The sequence below is a fragment of the Mixophyes fleayi genome, chromosome 1, assembly GCF_038048845.1.
Source record: "Mixophyes fleayi isolate aMixFle1 chromosome 1, aMixFle1.hap1, whole genome shotgun sequence".
In the NCBI taxonomy this organism is placed as follows: Eukaryota; Metazoa; Chordata; class Amphibia; order Anura; family Limnodynastidae; genus Mixophyes; species Mixophyes fleayi.
The window spans coordinates 341,105,354-341,132,829 of NC_134402.1; the positions used below are offsets into that span (position 1 = coordinate 341,105,354).

At 39.7% G+C, this 27,476-nt stretch overlaps 1 protein-coding gene across 5 annotated transcripts in view; it reads left to right on the plus strand.

Annotated features, from left to right (window-relative positions):
• The window catches only part of SEPTIN5 (septin 5), a 58,241-nt gene that overhangs the window by 19,134 nt on the left and 11,631 nt on the right, over positions 1–27,476 (plus strand). For 2 of the 5 annotated variants that reach the window (XM_075216436.1, XM_075216443.1), the window contains exons 3-10: positions 2,146–2,220; positions 13,544–13,640; positions 13,865–13,951; positions 16,475–16,598; positions 16,687–16,821; positions 22,660–22,777; positions 26,108–26,209; positions 26,300–26,396. In XM_075216436.1, coding sequence (XP_075072537.1) covers positions 2,146–2,220; positions 13,544–13,640; positions 13,865–13,951; positions 16,475–16,598; positions 16,687–16,821; positions 22,660–22,777; positions 26,108–26,209; positions 26,300–26,396 — 835 coding nt within the window. Of the gene's footprint in view, positions 1–2,145; positions 2,221–10,885; positions 11,033–13,543; positions 13,641–13,864; positions 13,952–16,474; positions 16,599–16,686; positions 16,822–22,659; positions 22,778–26,107; positions 26,210–26,299; positions 26,397–27,476 lie in introns of those variants that run through there. The other 3 variants (XM_075216451.1, XM_075216460.1, XM_075216469.1) reach the window with 3 other exon arrangements.

Below are 27,476 nucleotides of genomic sequence, written 5' to 3' on the forward strand. Positions count from 1 at the left end.
CTATTGTTTATATAAAGATTGATTATGATGGACATGGATGATGCTGAGCTTGGCATATTTTACTATTTTGCTGCCATCAGTTAGATTTTAGTCTATGCTTCCTGATGATACTGTTAATGAAGCATTGAGGTGTAGCAGATTTCTCTTCCAGAGGTAGCTGTGTGAATGACTTCCTTCTTTGGCAGACAGTCCATGCTTCATACACTATGACACTCCAAGCACCTGGCTGAGCTGTGAGGCAGCTTTGTGTTTTGTTTCTGTGTGTCAGTGACTGCAGCTGCTCTTGTCACATGCAGTGCCTGTCACCCCCTGCCCTTACCCCATAATGCACCAGTGTTACCATGTCAGACATTGGTTGTTTTCTATACAATGTTTGTGGGATGACAATAATAACAATAACATTAATTAATTATAGATCGTCCTAATAAATTATAATTTCTTGTTAACCTCTACTCCGGTCACTGTACGTTAATTTGCATTGCTTGCTAAGTCTGTATCAAGGTTTGAGCAATAGTGGACTAACACAAGCGTTATTGTGGGAACATAGGTCCTTGTGTGTAGATTGTATATCCCAGTTTTCGAAGAATAGTGATGATTTTTTTTCTGGCAATCTTTAAGAGTTTATTTTCCTGGGCTCCTGGCTCATGCATGTACTGGATTACAAAGATTAATGGTGATAGATTCCTATAGTTGTTTTATTGTTAAGACCAAGGGATAGTAGATAGCATAGTCACCAATACTTTAAAATCCTTTTCAGGGACACTTTGCTACTGGCCATATGCACCTAAGCACATCACTGTGGGTACTGTCTAAGAGGACTTTTGAGCACTTCAATGTCCATCTTAATATGCTAATTTAACTTGATTATGATGTATTTTTTTTCCATTTTACATACTGCACTTTCTTTTGCCAAGAAACACTGTATGAGATTAGATAGTGAGAATCACATCCAAAATACCAAAAAGGGGAATTGTACTTGGCAGCCGTCCATAACAGGGACTAAAAATTAGGGACAGTTGGTAACTATTTGCCTGAGAAAACTTAATGAATCATTAGTGTCTTCATTCTCTGCTTCAAAATATACAGTAGCAAACATAACACATTCCCAACAGGAATGTTGGGCTTCATTAGGCTACATGATCCATCCAAACCGATTCCAGGTCCACCAAACCATGCCTATTTTAGGTGAGACCACACTTCTTTTGCCACCGGAAGTTGGAGCTGCTGGCAGTTATATAAATGCATACTACTGCTCTTTCACAAATATATGGGCCACTAATGTATTTTCCTGAGCTTTCCAAGTCATGTGATTTACTATTGCTACTCCATCACTAAGGTGCATTCAACAAACAATGTTATGCTCATGTCCCTCTCTGCAGTACATTACTGTCTGTAAGGTGTGCTTGACTTCTGCTGACTTGTCAGTGTTATTCCTACACCACCAACTTTCTGAGGATGACATTAGCCTTGATTTAAGGTTTGAGAGCAGAGGGGTATTTGTTCCTCCCCAAACAACAACATCTTTTGGTACAGATCAGAGGCTGATTTTCATAAGAGCAGAGCACTTTACAATTACTGGGAAAGTCAGATTATGCCTAAAGTGGAAAGATAGGATGAGTATTATCTGATGAAGGTACACAAAATAAGTTTGTGTTTTATTGTAAGACAACATTGGAACATTTTACAGTTTGCTTTGTAGTCAGGTCAGTACTACCCACAATAGTTGTGTGTGGAACACATTTACAAAGCATGAATGTAGAACACATCTTCATGTATGTAATACAACCTGTGTTACACATTGCATGTACTTGAAAGGGAATTACATCTGGACCACATTTTTTGCATATGGCGTACAATTATGAGTTCCATATATTTAATGTTTTATCACCGAGCTATGAGGACTACCTTCCTGCTTTAAGGCATCTTAAACATCAGATAACCATCTGGAATACTTCCTGCTGGTTATAGATAAGTTGTGCTTTGCCGGTTTCATGGTCCAATTCTGCATTGTAAAAAGTCATATCTGTTACTGCAATGTATAAGCATTTATTTTCACTTGTTACCTGTTTTGAAGGTGGGTGCCATGTTTCCCCCTTGCTCCTTCTTACCCGGTCCCTGAAAGTCATGTTGTTTAATCTCTTGCAGACAGCAGGTTATGATGGCTTCAGAAGTGGTTTGACATTGGGCTCCCATGAGGGCCGCCCTCAGACCCTTGCCACGGTAAGAAGACCCACTCCTTTTGCTCCTTCTCTCTGGGTCACTGTACAGACTGGGCAGGACCTCTTCTTTGTGGGACCTTGTACCCTTTCCTTGCCTGCACATTTGTCCTCTTTTACCCTAGGTTGTAAATGTATAGACCTCCACCACCTGTACCTCCTCTGAGCATGATCTGCACAACTGTCTAACCCCATGGTGCCTACTTTCTATATATGAACACTGCTTTCTTTCATTCTATCTCTGTTGGTATCAGGCTGCACGCTATCTCTCACCCCTCCCTAGGCACCTATCTTTTCTCATGTTGTTCCCTAATGTTTTTTTATTCTAGGATGCTCATATTCCAGATGTTTTGTACCATTAACTCCCAATTCGCAGACCTTAAAATGGGTGGATCCAACCCAAAAGTGGGCGGGTTTTGTTGTAAAATGGGTTGGTTGGTCTGAAAATTGATGTGATTGAGTGACTTGGGGAGTAGCTTGTCTGAATTGGTTTGTGTTATATATGAGTCAGGGCAGGGCTTATATTGACTTGATTTTGCTTGAATCAATGTTGGGAGGCTATGGCAGAACTGTGAGGTTTTCATGGCGATACTGGTCCGTCCTCAATGGGGGACATCGCTGCTCATGCGCCAGCTACAACCCATGCTCAGAAGTACAGAGTGGGTGTGTGGATGGGCCAGCATCATCAGACCCACCCCAAAATTTTGCTATGGGGCCCAGCAATTAAGTGTTATACTCCTGTTGGAGGTACACATATACTGAGTTGCTCTTCACTCTCTCATATAGTGTGGCAAATAATACAACAACATTCCTGTTCCAGTCTTTAAAACAGTATTGGCTAAATAATGTACATAATAAAGTCATAAATGTTACATTATAGATACCCATCTGTAGTTATAGAATTTCCCATAATGCATTGGTCTATACTGCATTAATTAAGGCTGCATGAGTGGACCTCAGATTAATGATCTACTGATTACTATGAATTATGGTGCTGACTGTAATTGCCAGATGGACCTTGGATGTAGTTCAATGCATTTTTAGTCTGTTGATCCCTAGTGCTGCGTTCAATGCAATGCCTGAATCGCAATGCACCACAGTCGGCTCCATCGCTGCCCTTGAGTATATATCCTCATAGCGCTTGGGATAGTTGTTCTATAACGCTGAAATTAGACTAACAGAGAATTACTGTGACTGGCATAGCTGAGGCTATGTAAGTGTTTGTAAGTGCATTGACAGAGTCCCAGCAGTATCAAATAACAGAAAACTTGTACTAAGGCAATTATACTAGCTGACAAAACAGCTTCACTCTTAGTAGTGGTTTAAATCTGCAATCTTACCACCCCAATCATAACACATCTGTATTAGTCAAAGCTTTTGTGCTTCTCTACATGAATGGTACACCAGGGCTGACGGCTAAGGTTACACAGAGGAAACAACATTTGATGGGTAACAATATTTTTGGATGTAGTGCACTTTTGGAACAAAATACCTGTTATCTACATACTGTTCCTTTTTGGATTTTTATATACATTTTCTGGATGCATCGTTTCATTGGTTTTCGACAATATATCTGTCTGGCTTCTTAAAGGACCAGTAAACCTGTGATTATAAATGTACCCTTGTCCCATATCCTCCATTTGTCCAGGGATCAACCCTGCTGGGGTGATACTTGCCAACTCTCCCGGAATGTCCGGGAGACTCCCGCATTTTGCGAGAGTCTCCCGGACTCCCGGGCGAGTGTGGCAATCTCCAGAATTCTGCCCACTTCAGAATTAGGGAATTAGATCCCAAACGCCGCGATTCCAGGTGAATCGCGGAGTTTAGCCCCGCCCCCCGCTGTCAAATGTCGCGATTTGCGTCATTACGTCGCGGGGGCGGAGGCAAAATGACGCGATTTCTGCGCCCTGCCCCCCCGCACGCCCACCTGCTACAGAGAGTCTCCCGGACACCAACTTAAAAAAGTTGGTAAGTATGTGTTACCCCACAGCAGCAAGTGACTTGGATGATCGGGCTGGAATGTTTACCCCTTTTCCAGTCTTTAGAGGAGGGGGCAGCAGAAATCGTGACCTGTATACTGCAGGACTCCTCTGTCTGAGACCTTCAGTATTTAATGAAAGCTGCTTATTGAATGGAATGTTAGGAGGTATAATGTTGAGGAGAAGTATAATGAAGGAGTTCTACAGTTTCTTCAAGTCTGCAGGAGGTGTTATCAATTAAATTATGTCAACAGTGATGTCAGTTGTTTCCTATGTTCCGTACTAATGATATAGAGAGGGTTAACTGTAATATTACAATAATACAAACTATATTTTTGTGTTAAAAGTAAGGGTATGCACTAAATATAATTTTTGTGCAAACACAATGTTTCATCCACAGAATAGTGCTGCCCTCTGGTGCACAAGTACAAATATTGCCAGTGTTATAGTACCTCTAATGACAGCTGCCCTATCAACCTCTATTTCTGCCTGAGAACTCCAGAGTTAAACTTTGAAAGGCCTATGAAACCTAAAATGTAATATATATATATATATATATATATATATATATATATATATATATATATATATATATATATATATAGATATACATACTGTATATCTAAAAGAGCTACGAATAACTTAACATTTCACTTATGGTAAATGGTCGCAGACATGCACTAAGTTGTCATCTTTCATTTAGTGCAATCCACTGGACTTACTACTATGGGGTATGCCGGGAGTGCAACTTCAACCTTACTTGGAGGTGAGGGAGGCCTGGCACATCTGGGACGACCTCCCTTGACTGCCGGTCTGGTGCATATGCAGTTGACACATGGGCCTGAATGTTAATGCTCAGTAGTGGCCTCTGCTTTGCTCACTTCCTTCTCTTTTACACAGTGAGTTGGGTGGGCGGCTTCTTGTTTCTGTCTCCAAGCTCCCACCCACCCGCTGGCATGCAACAAGCTCTGAGGGAAGTTTGTGTGGCTTGGTACACCATAACGCAGGTGTCCTGATGGGAGGACAGAAAACAGTGTTTACTGTTCTGTCCCTGACTTTATGCTTACCACTATGGCCTACAGTGGTCTGCTAGTCAGCGGGAGGTGGGCAGTTGTTCAAACACCCTAAAATTAACATATCATTTAGCAAATATACACCGATCAGCCACAACATTAAACCACCTGCCTAATATTCTGTAAGTCCCCATTGTGCCGCCAAAAAGGTCTGACCTGTCGAGACATGGACTCAACAAGACCTCTGAACATGTCTTGTGGTATCTGGCAACAAGACGTTAGCAGCAGATCCTATAAGCCCTGTAAGTTGAGAAGGGGTGTCTCCATGGCTCGGACTTGTTTCCAGCACATCCCACATATGATCGATCGGATTGAGGTTTGGGGAATTTTTGAGCAAATTTTTGCAGTGTGGCAGGGCGCATTATTCTGCTGAAAGAGACCACTGCCATCAGGGAATACTGTTGTCATGAAGGGGTGTACTTCGTCTGCAGCAATTTTTAGGTAGGTGGTAAGTGTCAAAGTACCATCCACATGAATATCAGGACCCAAGGTTTACCAGCAGAACATTGCCCAAAGCATCACATTGCCTTGCCTCTTTTCATAGTGCATCCTGCTGCCATCTCTTCCCCAGGTAAATGACGCACACGCACCAGACCGTCCACATGATGTAAAGGAAAATGTGATTCATCAGACCAGGCCACCTTCTTCCATTGCTCCATGGTCCAGTTCTGGCATATACTCATGTGCCTATTGTAGGCACTTTTGGCGGTGGACAGCAGTCAGCATGGGCTGCTACACAACCCCATATGCAGCAAGCTGCGATAAACTATGTTCTCTGACACATTTCTACCATAGCCAGCATTGACTTCTTCAGTAATTTGTGTTTCTATGGGATTGGACCAGACAGGCTAGCCTTCGCTTTCCACACGCATCAATGAGTCTTGGGCGCCCATGACCCTGTCGCAGTTTCACCGGTTGTCCTTCCTTAGACCACTTTTGGTAGGTACTAACCACTGCATACTGGGAACATCCCACAAGACCTGTCATTTTGGAGATGCTCTGACCCAGTCATCTAGCCATCACAATTTGGCCCTTGTCAAAGTCACTCAGATCCTTCCTCTTGTCCATTTTCCCTGCTTCCAACACATCAACTTCAGGAACTGACTGTTCACTTGCTGCCCTGTTATATCCCACCCCTTGCAGGTGCCATTGTAACGAGATAATCAATGTTATTACACTTCTCTTGTCAGTGGTTTTAATGTTGGAGCTGATCAGTGTATATCAGTGTATATATCTGTGTACCACCTGTTATGGTATAAAAACATTGACCTATACATTTGTCAATGTTTCAATACGCCCTTTTAAGCTTAATCTAGTTGCATTTTGTATTTATAGGTCCTTTAAATTATATAATGAAATAATACACCCCCACTGGTGGTGGACTAGAATAATGATGTTTGGACTGGTAACCTGGGCTGGAGGGCTGTAACTAGACCCAGATATTACCCATTTAAACTCTGTAGTACTAGAAAGAACTTGCCAGGAGGTAACAGAGAGCCATAGGGAAGATATTTTGCTGCTTATTAAAAAAAAATACTTTTTTTATATTATGAGACTTGGGAGTAAATGTATCAAGCTGCGAGTTTCCAGTGGGTTTGAAAGTGGAGCTATTGCCTATAGCAACCAAATTCTAGCTACTATTTTATAGAATGTACTAAATTAATAATAACTAGAATCTGTTTGGTAACAGCTCCACTTTTCAAACCCACTGGATACTCGCAGGTTGAAACATTTAACCTTTGATGTATGTTATAATTACAATTTAAATATCAGTGTTCCAGTAAGTAATAAGAAATGGAAAAAAGTATGTGATCCATGACTAGTGCACAAGCAAGTTCCAATGGTAGCTTTAATCCACTGCTACCTACTGTCCATCTTTTTGCTACCAAATCCCCCTGTGACTCCTCATAATCAAATTGTGCTTCATTTTTGTTTGATATGTGGATATAATGATCTGTTGAGTACCAAGTGTCTCTTGGCTCCTTGAAAGGTTTTTCAGTTTTGAAAATCCATCCCCCATAATGTAAAACACACACACACACACACACACACACACACACACACACACACACACACACACACACACACACACACACACACACACACACCACACCACACCTCATTCCATTATAACTTCCTTACCTCCAATACCTAGAGCCTGGATGCTGGGTCAAACCATGGCTCACATTGCTAGAGGACTGATCTGTACAGTCCAGATTGTTATACTTGGCTACAGGCTGGCAAATTTTAGCCCAGGGAGCATGACGCGACTCTTTTAATGGAAAAAAAGCATGGCCCAGTGTCCCAGCCCAAAGTAGCCCACTATGGGACTGGCCCGAGGGGCAGATGCTCCCAGCCCAGCCTGCCCCTGCTTGGTTATGAGCTGCAGCAGTTTTATGGTGAAAATAAGGCAGTCTGAAGCTTCATGAAATGGGGTGGGGGAATCCCAGAAGAGCGGATACTCACCTCCCCATTTGCTACATGAGCATGGAGGACCCCCAATTAAATACATAGGGGGCAGGTTATATTAAGGGGTAAGGGTTTTCCCGTTCAATGCAATATAACATCACCCATTGTGTGATTTTACTTTGTGTGTCCATAAACAGCAGTGTATCATGAGATGTTTTATGTTATGTTGTTTGCATAATCCATAAACCTGCTGAAATAAATGAATATGTGTTGTTGTGGTTCTTAAAGCTTCCTCTTTTGCCATTTCAAATAGTTTATTGCCCAGCAAATTAAACAGTAAATCCAAATGTTTGCAACCTACATACCGAAATTTGGGGTCCCCTCTTCTATCTCAACAGGGCCCCCAACAGTATACCATCTTTATCCTCATATCTTACCAGCATTGCTTCCCTATTTATTATACCATCATACAGCTGTCCAACGCCCCTCCCCTTAGTTGCAGCCTTGGTAGACAATGACCCGACCTGTCTCACAGGGGCCACTTCCATGAAAAAATGAGATAAGGGATAAGATCTTTAAACAAGCCTCTATGGTTGGAGATTGTGCTCTTTAGGAGACATTGCTGGTTTAGTGGATGGTCACTGAGAGTACATTGTCCTGTGGCGGAGATTGGGGGTCAGTCTATACATTAAATTAAAGTTAAAAGTTAAGAAGGATGTTCAAACGTGCCAGTAGGCAGAACATTTACATTCAAGCACATGACCAGCTTGGCCCTGCAGATGGTTGTACAAAGCATCTACATGTAGGCACTGCCCAACAGACCTTTATATAGTTTTAGATGCCTATATAACACAAGAGTGAATATGATGTCGGTAGGACTGTGCCTTTCAGCTTATAAAGGTCTGCGATAGTGCTCCTGTCTGCAGTGACCTGGTACACTTAGGCTCCATTGCTCCTATGTTTTACTTGTGGTTTAATGCTTGTAAAAAATGATTTTTAAATGCAAACACTCTATTGCTAAGTGTTTTTCACAGCATTTTAGAGCTTATTGTCAGCTTACATACAGTAAAAGCATACAGGAAAATGGACCGCTACTGCAGCACAAATAAAAATGGTTATGGGTATGATAAGACTAGAAACACATATTTCTAGTGTGAGACCATTTACATGTGTTATGTATGCATTACAATGTATGAGCCTTTATACACCTATAATATCCAGCAAATAAAGGTGGCGCAACCTCCCAAATTAGAGGCATGACTATTGGATCATAGTTATAGGCATCATAACAGATGTGTAGTCTATATTTTCCTTATTATTTCTTTTGGAATGTTGGATGGTATGGGCACAGTGAGAACATAGACAGACATCTAAATTCAAAATAGCAATGTTTATTCAAGTGCTGCATCGCCCCTCACCCCCCAAGTGTCAGAGGTCAACATAGGGAGAGTAATTCTTACCTTGTGACCTAGACGATCTGAGAAGAGTCTTTTACATAGACTAGAGGTGGAAAGAACACATCATTCCTATCTTGTAACAGATATTATATTAATATATATCAGTAATATAATGTGCTGTCTCCTTCCCTTCTGGTCACATGTTCTTGTGCTCTCCACATACTGCTGTGTCTGGACAGCTGTAGAGGAATAGATATCCTAACTCTGATAGGTACAATAAACTTCATCTGATGTAATAGAAGAGGCATATTTACACTTAAATGTAGGACTTGGAAATGTTCCCCATGACATATAGACTGGTATTGGTAGTAGTCTTGAAAAAGTTGCTAACCTACACCATCAATATGTATTGCATGAGTCTATTTTGGATTTCTAAAAAACCAACATGTCCAGTTTCTGTCAAAACCAACGCTTCCCATGTAACGTCACTTATTTGTACAAGCCCATTAAATTACATGTAGATGCTGAATCCATAAGTGAATTGTCAGCACTGAGTGGCATGCACTGTATATTATAATATATGTCGTTGTGAATTAGAAAGATAATGGGGTAAAATTACTAAAGTGCGGTAGTGCAAAAACACATTTGCCAATTTTACGCACGGTTTGAAAAGTGTGAGAATTTCTAAAGCCCAAACCGCACATGAAATGGAGCGTTCTGAAACCTTGGACTTTGAAACTGCCATTCAGAGTTTTTCAAATGACAAGTATACAAACCGCACAATTTATTAAGCAGCAGTTTGCAAAACCACATGTCAAACTGCCAGAAAAAAGGAAGTGTTTTTTTTTTACCTGCCTCTGATAGGCTAGTTAGCTCAGGCTGCATGACATTTCAGCATGATAAGTGTAAATTACTTGATTACTCGTTTTTATTTTTTTACATTTCAGTGTTATGCATAGTGTTTTTTACCATGATGAAATTCTAATCCTCTATTTTAACCATTTGCAAGGGTTATAGCTTTGACTATAACTTTTTCAATTAATTGAATTGGAATCTTTGCAAGAGGTATGATGTGAAACCAGCTCTTTGCTATAAATTGCTCATGGCTTTCTATAAACTGCACATGGTTTTCTATAGACCACACATTCTATTTGGTAAACTGCGTGTGCTTTGGGAATTTGAAAACTGCCGCACATCGCTTGCGTTTTCTGTTCTCAGCCCTCAAACTGCGGTTCGGAGCTGAAAATTGTGTGCAATCAAACTGCATAATAGAAGTGGGCTAGGATTTCGGATTTCTTAAAACCCTTTATTAGTGACACTATTTCTAAATTATATTTGTATTGTATTACTAAAGCTGAGGGAAGTAGACAGATTTTAGTAATCAAAGAAAACTATTATTTTCATTAAGCAATAGTGAAAAACAAATGTGGATATCTTACTTTGTATCCAAAACGCTAATATATATTAATAACATTGTTCAAGAAGCGATCTTTAAAATGATTCATGAATCTAATATTTTTAATAGCCAGGATACTCTGCAGTGTACTCTACTGCAGCACACTACCCTGCCTGCCAGCAGTAAAGATAACCTCACTCTCTGCCAGGTTAGAATTGGCTTCTGGGGGTTAATAGTCTCCTTCCTCTTCTGCTTCTCCCATTATTTACCTTCCCTGCTCTTAAACTTCATTTTCTTTCCAATGGGAAGCTACAGGAAATTCCAGAGAAGAGGCTGGGGAGGGCAGTCACACATTCTCTAGCTTACACACACACACACACACACACACACATGGATGTGGTCAGTGGTGGGAGGGGATGAATGGGTGTGAGTGCCTGGCGTGGTAACTCTTTAGCGGCTGTTCCTTGTGGGTATGGATGCCATCATAATTCAGGAACTTTTGGCTGAGAGGTTGCTGTCTCCCAGAACTCTGACACAGAGAACCTATCCTATGAAGCTGAAGGTAACTAGCAGTCAGTAAGGGGTACAGCTAGCAGGGTGAGGGTACCGTGGGAAAGAGGAAAAAAGGGAAATGAGAAAATCTGGAAGATTTATAGTTGATGGTCACTGTATGTATGAGCAGTTATGTTTGTGCACAAAGCTATTTCTAGAGGAGATCATTAACTCTTCAAATGCTGCATACTCACTGCTTTGTAACAAGCTGCTTGTTCCTGCAGTTCACTGTGGAAATGGAAGACATATAGTTACAGCAAAGTTGTGTGTTAGTTAATAAATAACCATGAAGGGAGTATTTCAGCAATACACAGGATGTAAAGTGTAGGGGGTGAATAACGTGGTATGAGAACAACTGAAATGGGGGAAAGGCACACAAAGAATGTGACCGGGTAGATGGGCGAGCAGCTGGCAAATGGAAAGATTGAATACATATATAATGTAGAGGCAAATATGAAATAGGAAATGAATGGGACCAGCAGTGCCCGGAAGCTTATACTGGGCTAAGTCCCCTCTTAATATGGTAGATATGGATATGGGTAGATGGATAAGATCACAATACACACATAGGTGGCCCTGTGTAGCTTGTACATGTATATTCTTATTTCCACACTAGTGCTTTAAGCTATTGTAACTGTAGCACAACATATGCTTTATATAGAGAACAATATGTTCTGTTTTGTTTATAAAAATGAAAAAACTTTAGAAAGGCTGGATATGGTTATTTATGGAAAAAGTATTTTGCCCTCACTAATGTGACATGTTAGAGTAAATGACTTACAGGATGTGTGTGTCCTTTAATAGTGAGATTTACATTTGCGTTGTCCTTGGAGTAGGAAGGTTGTTTATTATTTCCATATTCAGCTCATATGACTCATGTCTGCCTCTGAATGGTTAACCCATATTACATTAGACCGTCAGGTCTGCAGTTATGAAGAACACACAATGCAGTTTTACTGAGCACACACACACACACACACACACACACACCAATTATTGTCTAGATGGAGGAACAGCATCACTTGTGACCGGTTTAATGATGGATCACTAATGGTCTGTAGCAGAAATAAAAGAAGTACTATAGAGGCCACTGCCAGACAGTCCTTGTGTCTGTAAGCCTGTTGGTGGGATAAAATAGCTGGTATATTTTTACCTTAGTTAATTTCCATGCCACCATCAGGGGCCCACCCCAAAAAAAAGCGAGAGAGCTGCCGCGCAGCGCTGTACTATACAGCAGCCACCACGCTGTCAAAGAAGCATCCGCGGCTGTGCTGTATACAAAGTTACAAACATAAGTTAGCCTATAGTTTAGACTAGGGATGTGCACCGGCCACTTTTGGTGTCTCGTGTTTTGTGTTTTGGATTCGGATTTGCTTGAGGTTTTGGGTTCGGATTTGTTTCGCAAAACACCTGACGAAAGGTTTTGGTTCGGATTTAAGGTTTTGGATTCGGATTTATTTTGAAAAAAACATAAAAAGTGCTAAAAACCAGTTTTGTGGTTTTTTTTTCACTCCTACGCTATTATTAACCTCAATAACATTCAATAACAATCATTTCCACTAATTTCCAGTCTATTCTGAACACCCTCACAATATTGTTTTTAGGCCAAAAGGTTGCACCGAGGTAGCTTGAGCACATAATGCCAAAAAAAGAGGTACAAGATGGAATTGTTCTGGGCCCTCCCTCCCACCCCTCGCGAGATTCGACGCGAGACTTGGACGACAGAGCCCCGTTTTCAATTTTTTGCCCGCCGGAAATATCCGAACAGTGCTCGGATCCCGTTCGGAGCCGCACTGTTCGGGTGGGCTTGGATTAGCGGAATCCGAGCCCGCTCATCTCTAATGTGAACACATCCTGCTGCTGCTGTGATTTGATTATGTAATCCAATATTTCACAATGATAATTTGCAGCCCTCTTGTGGAGCCAGGATCCCGTATTGAGGGCCCTGAAAAATATCATGTTGCCAATCACTGATTAAAAAGAACACACTGATGCTCATGTTAAGTTAATCGCAAATTGCGTTCTTCGCATATAATACGCTTTTCTACTTTTGGGCAAGTGGTCAAAGCACTAGTTCCGAAAATAGTGGTTTGTGCGCATACTCAGATCTAAAAAGCGTATTGTATGCCAAGAACGCAGTTTGTGTTTACCTTAACATGAGCCCCTGTATTGGGATTGCTCAAAGAAAGAAGATTTCTCGGATGCATTCAATGTCCAGGAAATCTCCAGTTACATTGCTATTCATTGGGTTTGTCGTGCTGAATCTTCAAATGGCACCAAAACAGATTACTTTACAGAGCACCAGAAGATAAGTTGTTTAGGTTTGTCAGGCTGCCCATTATGTCAAGGACCAGAAGACAAAGTTGTGGAACCTTGTTTCAAACTAGGCCACTGCCACAAGTATCAGCAATGTTTTACTGGCTACTAGCACATGTTGAGAATGTAAGAATATAAAGATTGGACTTTAAGGTCAACACAAATCCATACCTTGGTTTATCAGTCTAATTGTCTCCCTCTACAGGACCAAGAGAAGCAATATGTTGGGTTTGCAACATTACCCAATCAAGTCCACCGGAAATCTGTGAAGAAAGGATTTGATTTTACACTCATGGTGGCCGGTGAGAGACCTATCCCATGTTAATGTAGGGGTTTGGTTTTCTGTCCATTTATAAGACTAATATTATATCCATTAATAAGACTAATACATACTTTATCTGTGTGTGTGTGAGTAGTACTATGCATGATGCTCAGATATAAATATCTCATCCGTTAAAGTGGTGGCTTGCAGAATATTGGGCTAAAGATGCTGGAATAGATCTGTTTGCTTTCTGCGCCCTCCCAGGAGAATCCGGCCTAGGAAAATCTACCTTAGTGAACAGCCTGTTTCTGACAGACCTGTACAAGGACAGGAAGTTGCTCAATGCAGAAGGTAAAAAATATTCCTTCCCCTTCTACTCATAATAACATCACTGTGTAATCCATGTTATTTATATTATGTGAGACAGATAGAAACATCACATACTTTGCTAACTTATGTTGTGCTACTTTAAATTTGAGTGATATAACTTATAGTATATGGTTGCAAGGCATCCCTGTTTCCTATGGACAGTGCCATTTTGGGGGCTCTGTCTCTTGTAAGATTATGTCTCAGGTAAAGTCCCTGTGCCTCAAACTATTGTTTCCTGGGTGTGCCATGAGGCAAGGTGCGTACCGTGCCTCAGGTGGGTGGAATCATGTAGGCAAAAGTGGTGATTTGAAAGTGCTTTTTTTAAAAAAAAATGTGTCTGTGTCATATCCATGCAGCCTGTCCTGCATCAGGCTGCCCTCCACACACTCTCCCATTGCCTGTCATAGATGGCAAGCTCCATGAGATTAGATATATCATTACAACAGCACAGGGCTACTTCTCCTACTAAGCTGATCATTGCTGAGTATAATATGCTGGACACTGAAAGCAAACAATAATATGTAGATCATATACTATGCTGATCATTGCTGAGTATAATATGCTGAACACTGATAACAGGCAATAAAATAATGTAGATCATATACTATGCTGGTCATTCCTGAGTATAATATGCTGGACACTGACAGCAGGCAATAATAACATTGCTTGTGCCCTCTACCAGGTTTAATTCCCAAGTTATAGGGACAAATCTAGCAACATAATTATAATACTAGTTTTGTTAAATTGTTCTAGATCCTGTTTTATGTCTGAATAATCCAAGGTTTCTCAACAAAGGAAAGATATAAATATTTTTGCATTTGATAACATTGTGTCTGTTACAGGATACAAGTCTATTCCAACAGATGTGTACTCTTGTATTTTAGTGGTGACCAGTGAAAATCAAACTACGCACTGTACTATTTGCTTCAGCTGTAGTAGATTGCAAACACAGGCAAACATTTGTTAAATATATTTTCTTTTGATGCAAAATTTTACCAGAGTAACTAATATATCAGAGTAAAACCTGTGCTATTTTGAGACATAACATATTCATGGAAGGATAATTGATGGAATACACTATTTGCAGACATAGAATATTACATCAATAATATGATATTACCACAGTACAAAGCCTGTAGGTTGAATACTCATGCTAAGCTAGGCAGGATGTAGATTCAGAAGTGAACATTATAACCAGCAAATAAAACAAAATATATGTACGATAGTAGCAGCTGTCTCCTTTGGGAAGGACATCCTTTTTTGGAGGCCGGTCCCCTTTCCTCTCTGTCTTTGTAATCCTCCTTTTGTCCTTATTCTATGTATGGATAGAACAATTCACAGCTAACATCACACATATGCTATTTGTGGTGTATTTAGGACTCATACAATTAGAAAATATAATTATGGTAATTGTAAAAACACACATTGGCATGTTTCACTAGTTTAAAGCACAATAATCTTAAAATACTTTGAGATCAAATCTAAATATATTATACATCTTTTAACAATTGCTGTTATATGCAATGGTCTCAGACAAGGGCAATTTATTGTGCTTGGAATAGTATATGCATGTGTTATAGATATCTATATCAGTACTTTATCAGGTGTCAGTCTGCCATTGTCCTGGGACTCCTAAGTACCTGTGTGCCATTGTTCTAGAACCCCAAAAGAGATTGTTCACAATAGAATGTATTCAGACAAGCAGGGGTGTTTAAGGGCCCCATGTCCCGCCGAATGGTGACAAATTGACATATACACATGGGGCTTTGACGGGGAAGGCATAACCCTCTAAGCTGTTGGAGCGATAGCAGTGCACCCCTGGAACTTTTGCCCTTGCAGTCATTGCATTCATTAGATATAAATAAACAGGATCTGGGATCCTACTTGAATCTCAGTCCAAAGGTTGTGCACCTCTGATCTAGCCGAACTGAAAGTTTCCTTCTTAAGACTGTTTACAGACTGACTAGACTATGCCTGACACACAACAGGTGATCCTGCTGCTAACCTGAGTGCCAAGTAATTGACTTTTTAATTTGGCCATACAAATGGCTTAGCAAATTGGACACAATCTGGATGTTCAGTACCTGGTTCACGTGGCCTTATCACTTCCAGACTACATGGAGGCCTGTTAGTTTGGTAGACGATAACTAACTAAATAGGCTTAAAACGGTTATATCCTGGCTGTATTTGGACATTGTGCTTGTTTAGGGACTGCACACCAGCTATTGTCTAATACTGCTGGCAACATGGCCAACTGCTGGCAACATGGTCAACTTTAGTCTAATTCATTGATCTAGGAGGCGAATTATTATCTGCTGTAGCATGCATTGCTTCTAACAGGGCAGTTTTTCACAGGGCGGTTTTTCACAGGATTATGGCAGCACTCAGAGGACCTGTTATGAATTATTTTCTGAGTGAACAAACAGTACTTATTCTGAATCCCAGTTTTATATTGACTATGCCATGCTTGGATCCTTCTGTTATGCACTGTTTGCTTCATCCTAGAAAGGATCAGTCAGACAGTAGAGATTTTGAAGCACACAGTGGACATTGAGGAGAAAGGAGTGAAGTTGAAGCTGACCATAGTAGATACTCCAGGTTTTGGAGATGCAGTGAACAACACAGAGTGGTAAGGTTCCTGTCCAGCTCACTCTGAATTACAACTCTGTAAACGATTGACAAAGCAGCACATATAATGACTATTTCTTCTGCTACAGCTGGAAGGCCATTACCGACTATGTAGACCAGCAATTTGAACAGTATTTTCGGGATGAGAGTGGACTGAATCGGAAAAACATCCAAGATAACAGAGTGCACTGTTGCTTGTACTTTATCTCGCCATTCGGACACGGGTGAGCATTTCTACAACGGGCTGTTTGAAATCTCTGTGTAACCACTCCTGTGTCAGTCTTCATGTAACCACTTCTTTTTCAGGTTGTTTTAATCTCCATTAGATACTTCTCTGTCCGGTTGTTGGTACTCTCCCTGCGACAATATATGTGTCAGGTTGTTTGAAATCTGTATGTGACCACTTCTGTATTAGGTTATTTGTAGCCTTCATGCCACTTTGGCCACTTTGGTGTCAAGTTGTTTGTAATCTCCCTGTTACCACTCCTGGGTCAGGTTGTTTGAAAACTCTGTGTGACCACTTATTTATCAGGTTGTTACAAATCTTTGTGTAGTCACCTACGTGTCAGGTTTGGTCAGGTTTGTTTTGAGTCTCTATGCAACCACTTGTTTATCACTTTGTTTTAATCTCAGTGTGATCACTTCTGTAGAAGATCGTTTGTAGTATTCATATGACCACTAGTATCAGAATGTTTGGATTCTTCATGTGAACACTTTTGGCATTAGGTAGTTTGTTGTCTCCATGTGACCACTTATGTATCATGTTCAGAGCCGGTCTAAGACCTAGGCAACATACTTGTTTGGGCCCCCTTCATCCAATCCAGTTGTGAAAAAAACTAAAAATGGGTTAGGGTAATCCAGGCCCATCAGTGCATACTGGGCCCTGGACGACAGCCTAGGTTTCCTAATGGATGATCCGGATATAATCAGGTTGTTTGCAGTCTCTGTGTAGCCACTTCTGTATCAGCATGATTTTAACCTCCGTGTAACCACTTCTTTATCAGGTTATTTTTAATATTCATATTATAACTTCTGTGCCAGGTTATTTGAAATCTCAGTTGACCACTTCTGTGTCAGGTTGTTTGTTGTCTCCATGTGACTACTTCTGTAGCAGATTGTTGTGGTCTTTATGGTACCACTTCGGTGTTGCATTGTTTTGAGACTTTGTGCGACCACTTTTGTATCAGGTTGTGTTTAGGCTCCATGTGGCCACTTTTATGTCAGGTGTTTGAGATTTCAAGCATCCTGATACAGAAATGGTCACATGGAGACTAAAACCAACTTACACAGAAGTGGTCACATGGAGACTAAAACCAACTTACACAGAAATGGTCACATGGAGACTAAAACCAACTTACACAGAAGTGGTCACATGGAGACTAAAACCAACTTACACAGAAATGGTCACATGGAGACTAAAACCAACTTACACAGTATGGTCACATGGACACTAAAAACAAATGACACAGAAATGGTCACATGAAGACTAAGAACACTTCACACCGAAGTGGTCACATGAAGACTAAAAACACCTGACACAAAGTGGCCACACAGAGACAACGTGATACCGAAGTGTCACAGACTACAAACAATCTGACACAGAAATGTTGACATGCTGATTAGTTTGACCACTTCTTTGTCAGGTTGTTTATGGTTTCCATGTAACCACTAAAGTGTCAAGTTGTTTTTAGTCTCCGTATCATCATCATCATCACCATTTATTTATATAGCGCCACTGATTCCGCAGCGCTGCAGCTTTTGTGTCAAGTTGTTTTTAGTCACCATGTGACCACTTGTTTATAGTCTGCAGATTGTATTCATTTTGAACTGATGGCTTTAATTTCTCATCACATCTGTAGCATTTATTTTTGTATTATTTATTTGTATAGTGCCACCAAATTACACATTGCTTTGAAATATAAGACTGATCTTGAAGAGTTCTGAAGTGAAGTACACTGGCAGTTCTAAGAGATAATCATCATAGTTAATTACAATACCTGGTGGGCAATGTTGTTTATCACAGTTTGTTCCATATATGTTACAATAAACTTTTCCCCATCTGTGTGGCCTAACTAATCTGATTATAATCTTTGGCCCTTAATTGGCACTGGTGCTTCCTGTTTAGGCTGCATAAAATCTGTGCATGATCTTTCATGACCATAACACAAATTAAGATCTGTATATTCAACATGAGCTCCAAACATTCAGCTATGTGTACAATTTGGAACATGTTGGTAGCCAAATTGGACAGATTTCATGGAACACCATGGGGTAAATTTATTAAGCTGTGGGTTTGAAAAGGTGGAGATGTTGCCTATAGCAACCAATCAGATTCTAGCTGTCATTTTGAGAATGTACTAAATAAATGATAACTAGAATCTGATTGGTTGCTATAGTCAACATCTCCACTTTTTCAAACCCGCAGCTTTATAAATTTGCCCCCATTAGTATGATTGCCTGATGACCATAACTACCAGCACATCTGCATTTTCAGTGGGGAAGCATTCTCTGCCTTCTGTGGTAGTTGCCATAGGCCCAGTTTGGTAAGAGTGTTTAAATTTGCCATCAAAATGTGTAGACAATTTTAGTAATCTCATTTAGCGATCATAGGCTGATTATTCATGTTTTAGTGTATTAAAATTACTGACTATTTAATGTTGTGTAAGCATAGCAAGTATATTTTTTTTATCTTGACGAATGAAATTGATGCTCCCAAATGTTGACGGTATGGTAGATAAAATTTATGGAAATATCCCTAAGGGTTTTTATTTTATGGGGGATAGATGAGGGTTTGAAGGAGAACCACTGGCTATCTGGGTTATTAAACTTAGCTCGTAAGTTGTTTTTTGTTTACCTATAGATATAAAGCAGGCTGGCAATGATAACAATAAATAAATAAGTTTTTGTGTATTTGTAATCCAAGATATTTTATCCAATGTACAACAGTTAGCAGGAACTGTATCAACAGTAAACTTCTTTGTACCAATCAATCTATAAACTAAAGAACCTTACAGACCTTCATTCAGTCTAGGCAGAGAGAAGGAAGACAGAACGGCCAGTATCCGCTAAAAACAGTAGCATGTAGTCTGAACACTTCTGTGTAAGGCTCTTGGGGGAAATTTTACTAAAGTGTGGTTTTGTTAAACTGCTGGTTTTTCAGCAATTTTCTTGGCAGTTTTTTAAATCGCCAGATTTATTAAAGGCCAAACCACTGAAAAATAGCTGTCTTACAAAATGCCGCATTAGACATTGCTGTCATCATTTTTATTCCATGTAAAGAGTATAAAGTGTGAAATTCATCACACTGCAGTTTGCCAAATTGCTGGAACAAAATGAAATGGTTGTGAGAGGTGAGATGTCTCAAACTGCATGCGGTCTTGTCTGAGATTGGGAAAAAAGAAAGAAATAAAAAAAGTGAAAAAATACCCCTCCCTCCCCTTCTGTAACAACCTGTGTTACTTGGGGGTGGCGTGGTGTGTGCTCCGAACAAACATTCAAGCTCCCGCACCTAGAGAGGCATGGTTCAATGCTAAGTAGCATTTGGCCCCTCCTGCTACCCCTTGCCCAGCAGGTACCATGGTAAAATTGTTAAAATATAGTGCCCTTTCTTGTGGCACTAGAAGTGTTGCAAAAAATAAATAAAACTAGTACTGTGTCTTCTTAGTAATAGAAATGTATCATTATTTTGGGACCATTGTTATTTATGATATTATTGTGCCCATAAAATTTCTGTAGTGCAATGGCCATACTAAATACTTGGCTGGAATCTTCTTCTTGTCTTGATCCTTCGTAATCCCTATGGCAAAAAAAACCCTCATAGACAAAGCGGACCTATTACCAATTGAATTAATTTGTTGTGGCCTACTCTCCCGGGATATCTGGGAAACTCCCTAATTTTTGGGAGTTCTCCTGGGCTCCCAGGAGAGCAGGGCAACCTACCGCATCTTACCCACTTCGTTAGTGAAGTGGGTGGGGGCGGAGCTAATCGGTGATCCTGCCCCGATGCCTGGTGTATTAGGCTGAGGTTGGTATAGTTTTGACAGATGGGTGGGACCAGGATGACGCGATTTGCGTGGCCATGCTCCCAGGTTGCGGCAGCTTTGGAGATCTCCCGGATGGAAGATCTCCAAAGTTGACAAGTATGAGTTAATGTCCAGCAAGCCCACCTAGTTCATAGACGTTAGCCAATCAGGAGTGGTCTCTCGTCCAAAAAGATTACTGAGAGATCACTTGTATCCTACCTCCCAACATTTAACTGGGCAAAATTGGGTCAAAATAAGCCACACTCGCGATCAGTGTAATCCCTATTCCTGATTCAAACAAAGCATGTCCACTTTCTAACAGTCTGTGGCCCATTTATGGTGGCATCACACCCACTCTCCCATAAGCCACACCCCTTTATATATATATATATATATATATATATATATATATATATATATATATATATATATATAAAATAAGAAGTTTGTTTCTCTGTCTCTTTTATTGTTTGTTGGCGAATATCTTTCACAGCTCTCAAACTAAAGCTGCCAAATCCTACAAAGTTATTTAATATCGAAAAAGTAAGCAGGCAAAAATTCTATTTTTTAAGTGAAAGTATAACTTTAAATTAAAAGAAATAATAGTTGCAATAAAATTAAGTTCATTTTATTGAAATTAAATTTTCTTTAGTTAATTTTTTTTTCTCGAATCAGAGATTTTGCATATTTTCTAAATAGCATTTTTGGTCTATTTACCAAATAATTTGCTAATATATTAAACCAGCTACACATTACAAATCGGACCCGCGCAACAGCGGGTGACCCTGCATGTTTTATATACATTGGGCATGTTGGTGTTTCTGGCCATGCAGGAGTGAATTGTAAGAAATAAAGTGACTTAGGGGCCACATATGTAAACCTAGGCATTCTAATACATGAGGTGTTTGAGCGTTCTCATTTCTACTCTGATTAAACAGAATTGGCTAGTTTGACACCAAGGGGTAAATTTATTAAATGTATCAAACTGCGGGTTTGAAAAAGTGAAGATTTTGCCTACATCATCCAATCAAATTCTAGTTATCATTTTGTAGAATGTACTAATAAATTATAACTAGAATCTGATAGGTTGCTATAGGCAACATCTCCAGTTTTTCAAACCCACAGCTTGATACATTTACCCCCAGCAGTAGAAATGTAATGTAGTGGCAGACAAAACATAAACATTAGAGAGTATCGGCTTCTATTGGAACTTTTGCTGTTACCATTTTCAAAGCATATGCACAGTTATCATACCAAAAGGAGGCTATTTATTTGAATATTTTATATCTGCCAGGAAGATACATAACGTGGTGAAAATTAAATACAACCCTTTAACCTAATAGTCTGTATGTTCATATAGATGTCAGTCACATACTGCCCGACTGACCTTGATTGCAGCCTGACCGTACTGATTCACAGACCTAGAAAGGTGCGAGCTTGCAGAAGAGTGGGAGTGGCTTCACAGTAAAGTGGGTGTGGCTGGTTGGGAGTGGGCTTGATTGGCTTAGGGGTAGGATTTATGTAGATGAGAGTGGGGCATAAAAATCCTGATTTTGTCTGAATAACTGTTGGGAGTTATGCAGCATTGTTAATGTTTTAATTATACAATGTATTAATTATACTGATTTATCTTACCCTTCAAACATCTGTAGTTTACTAAATGTGTTGTTTCTGCATATGAACTGATAAAGATTTTACATATAAACTACCATAGGTTTTTCATATTAACTAGCGTAAATCTGTCTAGTAACGTCACTATCCTGTGTGCAGTCCTGAAGTACTGCATCTGTATTTGAGTTCTGTACTGATATATCTCACAGTAGACCACTGATCTCATGTTCTTACTAAGTACCCTTATAACGGTTATTTAGTAAATAATACATACATGCCTTCTGGAAATGTTTTATTCATTACTAATGTTACAGTTAACCTGTATTACATAGTCTTAGGAGTAAGGTATTGCTAGGTATTGAGAAATCATGGATTAGATGTTGTAGAATCTTTAAGTTGACCAATTTATGTTATTGTCATTTGTGTCAGGCTGCGACCAGTGGATGTGGCATTCATGAAAGCTCTTCATGAGAAAGTCAATATAGTTCCTCTGATTGCCAAAGCCGACTGCCTGATACCCACTGAAATCCGCAAGCTGAAAGAACGGGTGAGTCTTACTAGAATTAAGCTGTGCCACATGGTTAACAAAATGCCAGGGCTGGCAACACTTAGGAGTCTTAGCTCCAGTCCTCAGAGGTGCTATGATGAAGCAGACTGATGAGCCAGAGCTTGCAGACAGCAAAATGTAGTAGTGGATTCTACATGGTTCCCAGATATAATACTAGTTACACTGACAACATATGCATTTTACAATGTACAGTATATTAATACAAATATTATACTGTGAAGAGGATCTTGACCAGGTTATCACCACTAGTGGGGGTTTCTTTACGTCAAAAAATGCAAATAAAACTGCACATGAAAATGTATGGCAGACACATGTACGACATGCATTTTTACTAGTGTTTTGATGTCTTTGGAGGTCATCATAAGATTCCCGAATGTGTCAACTTGTAATAGATGCATTGAATTGAACAAGATGTGTTTGGAAAACTGCATCACTCTCGAATGCTAGTAAAAACACTAGTGGGTATGTTGTAATTGAAAACAGTGGGTTTTATTTTCAGACCTATTTGCATACATTGTACAGATGCTAGTAAAACACATTACATTAATGCCAGTAGATCTAAGGCCTAATGCTGGCTACATAGGTCCCGATCCTGCACGTTTCTATTTAGCCACATACATGAATGGCCAAGTTGGATGAAATCTGGGTGCTTGAGTCAAGTATCTGCCTCATTTTCAGAACACATGGAGGATGAGCAGTGATGTATCTACCGTTGTGGCTGCTATGGGGCCCAGCAACTGCTGAAGATGAGTTCACAAACACAGGTCACTATCGGCCATCTTCCAACCTCACTTACATACATGCCAGATAATGATCAGACTGATTCTGATTGGGTTATTCATGAGGCCTGTACATATCTTAGGGTCACGTGTTGCTTTATCAGGCCAATTGCTGTTATTACTGCATTTGTAGGGACAGCTTAAGTCTGGAATTCCATTTGAGACCCCTACTTCAGATTTAAATTAATGATTTATTTCCTTTTTAAATACATTAATTATAAGCATTTTATTCTTAAATTAGTTATATAGTAAATTGCTTTTTGTACAAAATAATGCAATAAAATAAATAATCAATGTATTAGTTAGCAGTACAGAATAATTTTCAAAAATAGGATGATGTTCATTATGTAGCTGTCTTGGAATCAGAATGGTGAGGTCCTTTGAAAGTCACTGAATTGTCATTTGGTAATGCAGTCCTCACTTTCTCAGAACGTCATCACACAAGCTACAAACTACTGTACTATGTTTCAGTTTACGTACTGGGAGTCATGTAGAGTTGGACGTTCGTATGTTTTCTTTTGTGTAATATATGTATTACAGTATTGCTCATTTGCACTAGAAGTGCATTATGCACAAATCACAGATTATGCAGATTTTGTCACGTTACAATTACGACTCGATATGACTGGACAAGTATAGCCGAGTACAGTAAGGTTGAGTTCATGTAAATGTGACTGAAGTAGACCTGCACACAGACGACTATACACCTGTCAGGAGGCATATCTCTTGTATGTACTAGTAACGAGTCGCAATGGTGATGTCGATCAGAATCACTAGCTACTTCTGATAGGCAGATAGCAGATTGATCCCTCTAGCTCATCATTCATTAGTGTAAATGTCATAGTGCATGAAGATGTGACCGTCTATTTTCATTACTCAACTGATATTTCCATTAGGATTGCGGCAGGAAATAAGATTCTCATTTTACTTTTAAAAAGGAAAACAACAGTTTTTTGTATTTCATTTTATTTGTATATGGTAAATGCAGCTTTCATATTTATAAAGAACAGTGTCAAGGTATTATTCTCGTGTTTGTGATGTAAAACCGGAAATAATGATAAATCATGTCAGGCTGTTTTCCACCTTTGATGTGACTTTACAACCAACAAAAATACGTTAAAAAACGAACAGACAATTTTTAGGAAAAAAGTGAAGATGAAAAACCTACAATACCCCGGTTGCATAAGTGTACACACCCTTCCATACTAGGGCTGTAGCTGTGATCAGAATTGTCCAATCACATTCAAAATCATATTCAAAGGTAATCAGCATACACCTGCCAGCAGTGAAAGTGATTGTGACTAACCCCCATCCTGTAGGATATTTTTGCAGTTTTCTTGAATGCACCCTACTGGGATAGCCGTGGTCTGCAAGGAACTTTTGAAACATCTACGGGATCTCATTTTTGTGAAGTCTATTATCAGTAAGTGGATAAAAGGTGACACAGGGAACATTACCAAGTCCAGGATGTCCCTCTAAAGATGATCAAAGGACAAGGAGAAAACTCATCAGGGAGGCTACCATGAGGCCTACAGCAACATGAATTTCTGACAGGAAATGGTCACTCCCTGCAGGTGCCAATAGTCTTCTGTATTCTGCACTTGTCTGGACTAAGGGGTAGGGTGGCAAGACAGTAGGTATGTCTCACAAAAAAAGACAGCATCTATGCCTGCCTAAATATTGCAAAAGCCAAAAGAATACATTCACCACAAACCATGGGGGAAAATGGCTTATGGTCTGATGAGACCAAGGTTGAACGTTTTGGTTTTATTTCTAAGGATATGTTTGGCACAAAGTGAAGAATGGTGGGAGCAACATCGTGCCTTCTAACAAACCAAAGCACACATCCAAGTCAACTTATGGATGGCTTCAGAAAAGGAAGATAAAAGTCTTAGAGTGGCCCACTCCGAGTAGGATCTCAATCCCATTGAAAACCTGTTGAATGACCTAAAGAGAGCTGTGCACAGGAGATACCCTCACAGTTTTTTACATGGAAGAGCAGAATAGAATTGCAGAGTCCAGGGGGTATATTTATTAAACAGCGGGTTTGAAAAAGTGGAGATGTTGCCTAGAGCAGCCGATCAGATTTTACCTATCATTTATTTAGTACAGTCTTCAAAAAGGCAGCTATTATCTGATTGGTTGCTATAGCCAACATCTCCACCTTTTCAAACCTGCAGTTTAGTAAATATACCTCCAGGTGTGTTAGGTTGCTAGAGACACTGCTATAATAAAAGCAAAAGTTTTTTCCAAAAAGTTTTAGTTTATGGGGTGTGTACTATTATGCAACCACTGTTTTGTAGGGTTTTTATTTTCACTTTTAATTTCATTGATCATGATTTCAGGCTTTATGTCATAAACACCTGCAATTTCAATAAAGGTGTGTAGACTTTTTCTATCCACTATATACATTTATCAGCTTTCAGATATCTCATTGCTCTGTACTTGCCTATCTTGCACTGTGTTCACAGTTCTAAAGCATTTTTTTTCTCTGCCGACCTCTATATCGGCCTTCTCTCACCTTTCACAGGTCAGAGAGGAGATTGAGAAGTTTGGGATAAAAGTCTACCAGTTCCCAGAATGTGACTCGGATGAAGATGATGACTTCAAGCAGCAGGACAAGGAGCTGAAGGTAAGGCATACTTCCTGGTGTGGGATGTGCTTCCACCATAATTAGGATTTCTGCCCATCTGTGCAAATTCACTGATTTCATTTTCTGCAGGAGAGCGCACCTTTCGCTGTAATTGGAAGCAATACAGTGGTAGAGGCCAAAGGTCAGAGGGTACGAGGTCGTCTCTATCCATGGGGAATTGTGGAAGGTAATTTATATGATCCAGTGTCAATATCTGTCATGTTTCATAAATAATTATGCTATAGGTATTTGTCTAAAAGCACTGTCCTCGTATGGCCATTTTTCAGATTGTAGACATGGTGGTATTGCATAGTTGCCAGCTGTCCCAAATTTACAAAGACAGTCCAAGGTTTTGTCCTTGGAAGTTTTTGTTTCTATTGACAGTGTTGCTATTTTCAGTATTCGCTAACTGTACAGTACAATCTGTATAATTCTGTAATATTTGATAAATAAAGAGTACTTGCAGTAAAAAAATACATTATAACCGTTTTCATGAAAATGTCATATTGGGGTTTTTAGTGACTAAGATCTGTCTGTAGTACATCATGTGTAACATGCGTGAACACCAGCTTCCCAGCACAAAGTGTCTCTGGCAATGACAGTCCAACGCTGTCAACTATAGTGATTTTGGTTAGAAGCAGCAGCTAAGCGGTTTTGTATGAGGTTCTATTGCTTTTGAAGAAGGTTTGCAGATAGTGCTGGGTATTTTGTCTATTGTCTGCAGTAATGCAGCTCTCATCAAATATATAATGCATTATTCTAGACTTCTTAAAAACAGAAATACATTTATACAATAAAATTAGGATTTGTCTTAATGAGGCATCAGTAAGCTGCAGTTGGTTACTGAATGCTATTGGCAAAAGTTAAGAAAAAGACGGATGTCATTTTGGGTACTCCTGGGACACCAGACATTAGTCTGTGTGTGGTTTTCACCTATAGGAACATCCTTTGGGCAGAAACAAGCCCATATTTACATTTTTTGCATCGTGAGGCCACTTTTTTCTGTGTTGCCTCCTTACCCTTCTATAACCGTAGCTTCTCCATGGTTCCAATGCCCATTGCTTCCCACCTGTATAAAGTAAATCTAGTAAATTGAAATAAGCTCTAATTGAGCCATGTGTATATGTTTATAATATATAAATAATTATTAGTATATTAACTTAAACTAATAAAAAGATGTGCACAGTGACACCCAATGTCTCAAGTCCTCTTTTGCCTTCAGAAATTTAGCCTTTTATATTTAGATGTTAGAGAATCCAGGGTAGAA